Source organism: Anneissia japonica, unplaced genomic scaffold (genome assembly GCF_011630105.1).
Source record: "Anneissia japonica isolate Jap-2015-1 unplaced genomic scaffold, ASM1163010v1 scaffold287754_len4335492_cov202, whole genome shotgun sequence".
NCBI classification, from domain to species: domain Eukaryota; kingdom Metazoa; phylum Echinodermata; class Crinoidea; order Comatulida; family Comatulidae; genus Anneissia; species Anneissia japonica.
The window spans coordinates 1,266,004-1,276,026 of NW_022705543.1; the positions used below are offsets into that span (position 1 = coordinate 1,266,004).

Genomic DNA, 10,023 nt, shown 5'->3' on the forward strand with positions numbered 1-10,023 from the left:
ATATATATATATATATATATATATATATATTTGTTTTTGTTTTATAATGACACTTTATTCTATATCTCTAGGCGAGAGGTTAAGTAGCGACCAGCTGAATTCCTTTTTAGAATTACTGTGGCCTCCTACAACCTTTTTAAGAAAGAACTCGGGCAATTTTAAAGATTATATTGATTTTATAATAAGACATTCTCAGGGAATAATTCAAGAAATACACATTTGAAATAACTTTAACTTTCTTATTCTTTGAGCCATTAAATTGGATGGTGACCAATTTTATGATTTTTCGCTGTAAAATGTCTGTGGTTTTAAATTACAGTGGCAAACTTTTAAGTGATCAATGTTCAATGTTCAAAATTTTAGCTATAGCGCCCTCGTTAGTGTGTATGAAGTAGCAATCAAATTTATGTCAATCATCTTCAGATCGTCAGCGCCTGATTAATTATCATATCTTTATTCTTTTTGTACGAGGCACGTTGAATATACTTGCTGAAAAGAAATCGGTCGCGATTATGATAACTATTCATGATTTAAAAATCAAGGTAAGTAATTCTAGGTCCTAAGTATAAGAACAACTTTTGTGACTTAATAAAAATATATAATTTACGTAGAGGTGTTAGGCCTGACCTATTAAATTGATAATTGATTCTATATTATGCGTTCATATTACACAGTTATTAGGCCTATGTATGAATACAGTACGAATGATGTGCTGACTAGGCCTAGGCCTACTTAGCCAAATTTTAAATATAATGAAATACTAAAAGAAAGTTAAATTAAGTCCAAATGAAATCATGAAAGCCTACGCCCTATGTTCAAACTTAAAGTAAAGAAATAAATATAAAAATTAAAGGAAGCGCTAGTTGTTCCACGGTCCACTTCTGATGGCCTTGTGCAATACATGTCAATCAACCTTTATTTATTGGAAAGAGTTTAATGATGTTTATTGATACTGATAGTTTATTGTTGTATTCATTATTATATAATATTAATTAGGCGTTAACGAGTCGATCATCATCGGCCTAGGCTAAGGCCCCATAAAAAGTCATAAGAATGGAATCAAATTTAGGCCTAGGCCTATATTTAAAAAATATGTTTTTGTTGTACCAGTAAACATACTTGCAAGAAATCCTGAGCTTTTCAAGTGAAAAAAGGATGGAAAAACGACCGTCTGAATTTCCCCAAAAGTGATGAGGGAGGGTGTGATAAACTAATAATTTGTTGTTATGTGGCCTAAGCTAAGTTTACTGTTCAGTAATTTGAAAATACTGTATTTTCTTTCGTACGTAGGCCTAGGACCTACTCAGCTACTCTGTGTACTTCTATCTGATATCTTTATTTCAATATGATACCTAGAAAATTATGGTAATTTTAATTTAAAGTTAAACAAAAAATAGTTTGTGTTATTGGAGCACAACGTTTTTTTGAATCGGGAAGTTTATATACTGACTGTACGGAAACTCTGACTGAACAATACTATACTAGGCCTAGTAGTAGTACTAGTAGTACAAGTAATCCGTATTGAAGGGCCCACGTGTAGTAACGAAACTTGTTTTTCTTGTTGTGTGTAGGCGCGAGATCAAGATTGTAACAATTTGTATGTTTATACGCGCTGAGTATCACAACACTTCCTCCCGCCAAATTAGGGCATTTAAAAACATTCATAGACATAGCCACCTTCTTATATGCAAAATCAAAAAATACTAAATAGACGTGTTGGATTTATTCTATTAAATGTAGCATTATTATTTCATACGGTATTTTCTCTAGACTCTATTCCTATAAATGGGTGATAATCATAACACTATTGTAGTAGGCCTAATACGCGGCCAAAGAGTAGCGTAATTGTCACAGCCAGATTAACGAACGTGTAGGCATAGGTTAGCGCCTTCGAGAATAGTGATTTGTTTTTCTTCGGGAAATTTGCCAATCGGTTAATTTGGTTTTGGATTCATTAACGTTCTGCATGCGTGCTAGCAATAATAAAAGTACTATCATAACAGGTAGTTTCACGAACGGTCTTCTCTTTCGACATAGGATTATGTTTCCTTATTATAAATAAATTATAAGGCTTCACGTAAAAAAAAAGAAGAAAGACTATCACAGCCAAAATTGGAAGTAACACAGTCCACAAGTATTCGTAAACAAGTTACATTAGACGTTAGCCTCATAAACCCCTTAGAACGTCACCAGGGTCCATGCACTAAGCTCGACTATCACTTGTTGCATTTCAGCTAGGAAATTGTCCACAACTTAGAAAATATGCGGGGCTACATTTATAAAAGATTGCTTTTAGTTTACTAAGCTAAACAACAAATATTCGTCTGAAGTTACAGGCCACGATACTACCTGACAACACGTTAAAAATTGTTTAAAACCAATGCGAAGCTATTTATGAATTTTCTGCGAGAAAGAACTATTCCGAATCGAACCCTAATCTTATCAGCGTTCGCACTGTGATCCCCATTGACTCTGTTGATTATCTAGCTGTGACGTAGGCAGAGAACGAGTCGTGACAAAATCCCCGTGTAAACAAACTCCCCAAGTCAGATGAGTAGCGGGAATCGTGATTGGCATCTTTATCGTAAATAGCCCCGCCTACAGCCTACTGGATCACCGCGTTTCAAAGTCTGAACTGGATCGTATCACCACCCGGAATAGAACACAGCTAGATTTAAAATCGTTGAACATCGTGGTTTCGAAAACAGTTAATTGTTGGATTCCGTTGAGAACAGAGGCTCGACTAAAGTAATAGTAGTTAACAGCAAAATATGTCCACCGCGATGGTGTCGCCTCTCTTCGATGCAGATATTCTTAAGGTAGTTATTTGTTTTTGTTATTTGTTCTACAACTCGTATCAATATTAGTTACATGCAAGTTATAATTTGACCTGTGTAAAAGAGAGCATGACTTGTTAATATAATAATAAATATATGTGAGCTGTTGACATTCCCCAGAATATGTTTCATTGCACGAAGAATACAGAGCAATATACGTCTAACGTTTATTCATATGTATTAGAGCCAAAATTTACTAAGTAAAAACATATAGCTGGCATAAGCCCTAGCATATTATATAAAAGATAAATGTGTCCAGCCTAGGAAGAAAGCCATTTCAGCCACTTGTTGCATGTATCATATCAGTTTAACGAAACAATTACGATAAAGGTTGAAATACTACTACGTGTACTCTATCTATCGACATCTTTGAGTGCGATACTGTACTCTGACTACATGCCCTGCTCTAGTCCATACCAGTTTTGGCTAGAGAGGTGTATATTTCGGTTCCAGTTGGGTTATAATCAAAAGAAACCTACCTCAACGGCCTGTTTCCCCCTCAACGAAATAGCATGCTGAAAAAATAATGTAAAAATATCAGTAGGAAGATATAAATCGATTATTTTTTTCTTTTTGAATTTCTCTCTTGTAACTAGGAATAGAATGTACATTTTTACTGTGTAGAAGTTCATACAAACAAGTATATTTTTTCTCTGCATTTTCATGCTCTTGTATACTTGTACATAATACATACACAGCGTAGAGTACAGTGTCTTACAACAAACCGACCATACGGTACCACTATTGGAAAAATATTGTGATGATCGATCATCCGCCGTGATTATTTATATCAATTGGGGTTTTTTTAAACTTAACTGATCGTTCCAGTCTTAAAATACCAGGGAATTGTTATACACTGTTATGCCTAAAAGTTCTATATGGACTTATAATTATTAAACAATCTCAGAACTGCTAAACAATAAAATATATACAGCAGACTCAACGGCAACGATTTCCAACTAACTTTCTCTTTCAGAATAATAATCTAAGCGAAACACTCTGCTCTGAGACGTGCTGTAAATGTTTCAGCAAAATATGAAAGGAAACACTTTTTCCTGTGCTCATAGTGTCTACTGTTACTGCAGCTTAGTAGTAAATTGTGCTTTAGGAAAATCAATAGAATAATTAGGTGAAGCACTTTAAGCCTACTAAAAGCTTATGTACTAACTATTGCAGGGTATCCTTTTATACAAGCCACAAAAAGTCATGCATTTGAAAAAAAAAAGAAAGAAAAAAAAAATAGCCATTATAAACCATGAAACTCGTGCAGTGATTCTGTTTGTCCAAGAAAAATGTAAAAAAAAAATGTCTAAATCAAGTACCATGTATTACTGTACAGTAGTTAAAAATGACATAAATTTTTTTCCCGCCCACGCAGTACAACATGCAATAAAATAAGTAGGCCTATTTCTGAAAATGATTGCATTGGCAATAGTTTTTTTTTTTTTTCATCTTATGGCGTTGGTGTTATTAATGTTTTTTTTTTTCTTTGTGTACGAGTTATTTACTATACAAGGTCCCATAAATCGGGTGCGAAATCAGTTAACGATTTGTTGAAAATATTCTATCCTGATTGTACAATAGTGTAAAAAACATGTAGGCTACCGTAAAAATCATTAGAGCAAAGCATATCGAGTTCGTATTTAAATCTATATAAATAACTAAAGTATTATTGGTTTTTGTATGAGGACATTTATTAAATCAGTTGTATATATGATACAATCTGATATGTGAATATGTTTTTGATTGATTGTAGACCGTTTCGCCTTACACTTTAGAGGAGGATAAAATCCTGTTTTAGGGCCTCTTTTAGCTTGTTTAGTGCCTCGGCATTGTTAACGCTTGGCAAACACTCATCGAGGACTAAGTCCGCTCATCACAATGCTTGCCTAGCCACTTGTTCAATTCGTCTATTCATAAATGAACACTTATATTGTATGATTTTAAAGCATTGAATCATACCAGACAGAATAACAATAGCGCGACTACATAGTACTCTTTAATTGTTAGCTATTTATTCCATTCAAATGATCATGGTTAATTTTTTTTAAGCAACTAAAGTTGGTCTTAAAAACTTTATAAAGAAATAATTTAATAACTTTAGTTAAATTTTAAGATCTTAGATAATAATATTTGTCTCTTGACCTCATGTTTTAACGTATTTTAATTCAGTGATTGTAAAATATTATTGTTTTTTTCTTTTTCTTCACAGCAGTTGCCAGGGGATCGTAAAGCTGTTGGTACCCCTCTTGGAATCACTCGACGACATTCCACTAGTTCGACACAAATGTCAATAACAGGCAGTCGAAGTAGCAATCTATTCTTCAATTCGGACTCAGGAATCTTTAATAATAAAGAAAACCATTACTCGTCTACTGTGATTATGAGCAAGAATCTGCCCAGGGATCGTGCACTAAGCGAGAGCGCAAATCTGCAACAACAACCACGCAATCACCAAGTTCAACCGAACTCGAATGTGAATCGCTTTAAAACCGAGATTTGTCGTCCGTACGAAGAAACGGGGAGTTGTAAATACGGTGATAAATGCCAATTCACTCATCTTCCTCGCAGTATTCAACAACAACCACAACAACAGCCTACCAACTCGAGCCGATACAAAACAGAACTTTGTCGACCTTTTGAAGAAAACGGTTCCTGTAAGTACGGAGATAAATGCCAGTTCGCCCATGGATTTCACGAATTACGAAACTTACAAAGACACCCCAAGTACAAGACCGAACTCTGTCGCACATTCCATACTGTAGGATTTTGTCCTTACGGACCGCGGTGCCATTTTATTCACAACCCAGAAGAGAAACGTTCGTCTGGACCTCCACCAACAAACAAGGCGATTGACCGAGCGATTGAGCGACCAAAGTCGTTGCATCTTAACTCCGGAGCATTAGGATCGACGGGTGACTTGACACCTCCACATAGTTTAAACGATAGTCCAAATCCAATGTCGCCAGAAACGCCACTATTTACTGAAGATGTACTATTGGCAGCTTTGAATCACGTGAACTCAAATGGAGGAGCATTTAATTTAGTTTCAGATTTGAACACAATTATGTCGCCCAACATGCCTCTGTCACCTCAGGTTCCACAGAGCCCATTTATGTACAATCTTAATTCCCCATTTGCCGCATTTACACAACAGCTTACAATCAGTAGCGACATCCCAGAACCCCCTGGATTCTCAAGACACGATAGCTCCAGCGTGTTTTTCCCCGCCGACGAGCCCAACAACATAGGTAGTTACAGACCACCTTCTCCGCCAGATTCTCTGTCAGACCCAGAGAGTTTGTGTGGCGATTCCGTGACTGCAGGTTCTCCAGTATTCACTCCTAACTCTGCCTGCAGCCCTGGTGCCACCGGACGTCTTCCCATATTTCGAGGCATTTCAGTCGATGCCGCTAGTGACCAAATTTACAGAACGGTTCTTAGTACCGAATAAACTCAAGGAGATGACCTTGCTAAAAACATGAACTACAAAACAATTTTTTTACGAAATAATCTTGTTTATCTTTGTAATCATATAAATAGCTGAAGATAATATTTTATTGTTATTAATAATGTAAATGGTATTAATGTTCTTGTTACGGAAGACTTTGCTCTCCAGAGGGCGTTTCTGTGCTCGTCCCATATTTTCCAGAAGTAATAATTATTAAAACTATTTATTAAGTTACGGGATGAAGATGTTAGTTGAGGCTGTATTGTACGTACAAACAAGTATCTATTTATGTTTATTGTAAGATGTGTAATTTGTTATATTATTGGTGTTGCTGTGGTTTTAACACTTGGTATTGTCTTTTCAAAACTAATTAGTAAAAATTGTGTCCAATAGTTTTCATTGTTTTGCGAAGACATTGATTAAAATGCAGAGCATTTTAATCGAGTATTAATATACGATATAGAGATTTCCCATTGTTCAAGAAGATAGTATATTTAAGTTATCCGTGTTATTTATTTCTCAAGAAAATGCATTTGTTGAGTAAAACTTTTGTCATTTGTTTTTGAATATTTATCAATATTAAAATCAGAATCAGAAACTCATTGTCAGAATGCGATAATAATATTAATAATAATATTAATAATAATATGTATTGTAATTTGTTATAACTTGTGCTCTATTTAGTACACTATATAGTTTTTGATTATTTAGTATGATATTTAAACAAATATATCCACCGCATTCTCTTTCCGAAAATTAAATTTAAGTTATTCATGTAAATCGTGTGTAAATATAGATTGGTGGCTTCAAGTTTGTGTTATAAAGTAACCGCTTCCCATTAACTACTCTGCTACTGGTTACTTCTGTTATTTTATTGATGTGTGTGTTTGGATAAACGACAAAAATATGTATAAATGTACATAAAATTACGTAAAACAGCTGTAATGTAAAGTTGTTATCGATGATAATGTTCAAATATCAGTCAAGTGCAAGCAAAGAAATTTTTAAATATTTGCGTTAATTAAATTATTTTGTACACTTTTATTTTATTTACTTAATCGTGTGGTAACTAGTTGTACGCGTATGCGTGCTACGCACGAACTTAGCAACTCTACTTAATAAATTAATAATAAACGGTACGGGGAATTTGGAACCGTCGAAACGGGTAGTGTTAACGAGATAGGACGTTGTCTCCAAGCCTCGTTAAAAAAAGCTTCCTAATCTATGCAGGTTTTAAAGTACTGTACTTGATGTTTAGTGCCTTTATATATACAAACATTTAAATTATATTCATTTACACAAAGTGTGGACGTTATCAGAAAGAATTAAACTGAAGCATTTTTGACAAATATCGGTATTTAGTATTTTTAAAGACAAATGTTACGATATTATTAACATTACTCGAATTAATGACAATTTATCTTGTAGTTGGTTCCAGTTTTAAAACTATGCAAACTTATTACTTAGCAGCTTAGCCTGCCAATGTTCTCAATATTGAATGAAATATCTGAATTTGTGTACGTTGAATATATATTTTGAAACCAACCAAAAGATTGCGTTAACAGTTCTTATCGTCTAGTTGTCGACTTTAGATCCACTCTATTTGCGTGTGGGTCGTTTTTTATGTGCAAATTAATAATCTTTCGTACGTCGAAAGATCACTTTCTTATGTGTTCAATAAATTAAATAAAACCGTTAAAAAACCAAACTTCGTATACGAAGATATTAGTATTTTAGTAACGACAATTTGGTTTGTCATTTATATGTATTCATACTAGGCATGAGATAATATGAGAGATGGTGCATTTGAGTGAGTTAAGGTTTCAAAGAGTACGTGGAAAAATAAAGAGTTCGCCAAAGCAAATATAAAACATTGAATAGTGTTTGTCGATGTTTTCCTTGTTTCTACTTTATTTCAGCTCACAAACGTGCGATACACAAATTATCTGCTAATTGAGACTTTCTACTGTTTCCAGCGAAGCATAAATAGTAAAAGTAATAGTGAAACGCTATTAAAATATGGGCATCTTGTTTTAAAGCTGATTTATGACGAAATACAAAGCAGAGTTTCCTGTTACTGTATTGTACTATGGTTCAGTTGTTGGCCATGCATCGTGATTAAATATTTATGCATGTCTTCCAATCACAGACTCGTCGGTTCAAATCCTAGGCTCAAACACTATCTTAAGATACTGTGCAATATCGAATAATACATCCACAGAATCGTGACTTTTTGGTATCCCCAAGTTGTGTTCGCCTGCAGTATAATGCAGTACAATATTTTTACTGCCACACAAGGCTAATCACATCACAGTTTATCATCTAGTCAGTACTGTAATTAAGAAGTATCGACACACTCTATTAAGATATTTGCGGCGTCATCCACTGCTACACAATTAAAATAGACAGTACATTAAATAATACTACTGTAGTGATTTTGAAGGAGTACAGAATAATTATTTAATACAGTATAAACTTTCCACATCAATCAGGCACATTCAAAATACGTATATCACAATATTTTTTGGTTTTTTGTTTTGGTTTATTTATTTATTTATTTTTTTTTTTTGTTCATTTTCTTTTGTACATGTAAAATACAACACATCATTATAATCGAAAACTTCCGTTGCTGAACACATTACTTTTTGACAAATTTATGTACAATACCACCAACACAAACGAACTTAAAAAAGTACAACTCGCATAAACAATGAGAGAAATCATCTAAAGAAAAACGCTATTATAAAATAAGCTGTAAATAAACAAGATATCACTTCAGTGGTCTTTATTGTACAGATTCGACTGTACAGCAACTGGAACTACACAATGACACCCGGAAACTGTTCTGTAGTTCTCAGGTTTGCTGGCAGCAGTGTGATTTAATATGAAGGTCATTTAAAGTGACACTGCAGTCATCCGGGTTCTTTTCGAGGCTACGTGTGTACTGATATGCAATAATCCATTAAATAATGGAGGAACGTTTCGTATCTTTGCAAGAAAGTGAGAATTACGTAACAATTTTGATAATACTGTACAGTACTTCTGTGTTGATAAACCACACAGGAACTGGCAACGAAAAAACATAAGCTGTATGATCTGCATTTTCTGAACATAAAGAGTGCTGATAAATAATAATAATAATAATAATAATAATAAATTATATATAATATGTGTTTATATGTATATTTTTTATGCATATTTCTCCTTTTTATGTATTTGTTTAGTTAAGTTTGTACCTTTTTATTTACGAACGCACCGATTGTCATCGAGTGCCACCGATCTAAAGGTGTAAGTTCAAATAAATGAATAAATAAATTTAGGGAGTTTCTTATTGTGGATATTGTTTGAAGCATGTTTGAAGTAACAGTGTACCTTTAGAACGGTGGCACACACAATTCGTGTGGTGCGGTCGGATAACAATAGCAACTAGAATGCAAAGAAAAGAAAACAAACAAAACTACTAAATCATATAAAGAAAAAGCACAAGAAATTAACCAGCAATTTAAATAAATCCTACAGCTTAACTCAAAAGTTTTAACAATACAATTTGAGATTGTAAACTAAAGGAACAGAATCATAATGTAAAATTGAAGTCAAAATATAACAGAGGTGAACTAACTAAAATTACAAAAAGCTTGTAAAACAAGATGAAGCACCATTATCAAAAATATAAATAAATAATATAATAATATAATATATAATATATATATACTTATATGTATAAAAGTATATATA

General features: G+C 33.6%; 1 protein-coding gene across 1 annotated transcript in view; it reads left to right on the plus strand.

Moving 5' to 3' along the window:
• Positions 1–8,166, plus strand: part of LOC117105872 (thyroid adenoma-associated protein homolog) — a gene marked incomplete in the record, with an annotated part of 24,308 nt that extends 16,142 nt beyond the window's left edge. The window contains 1 exon segment of the mRNA XM_033247185.1: positions 5,050–8,166. Within this exon segment, the coding sequence (XP_033103076.1) occupies positions 5,050–6,291 (1,242 nt within the window).
• Positions 8,167–10,023: the final 1,857 nt, after the last annotated feature.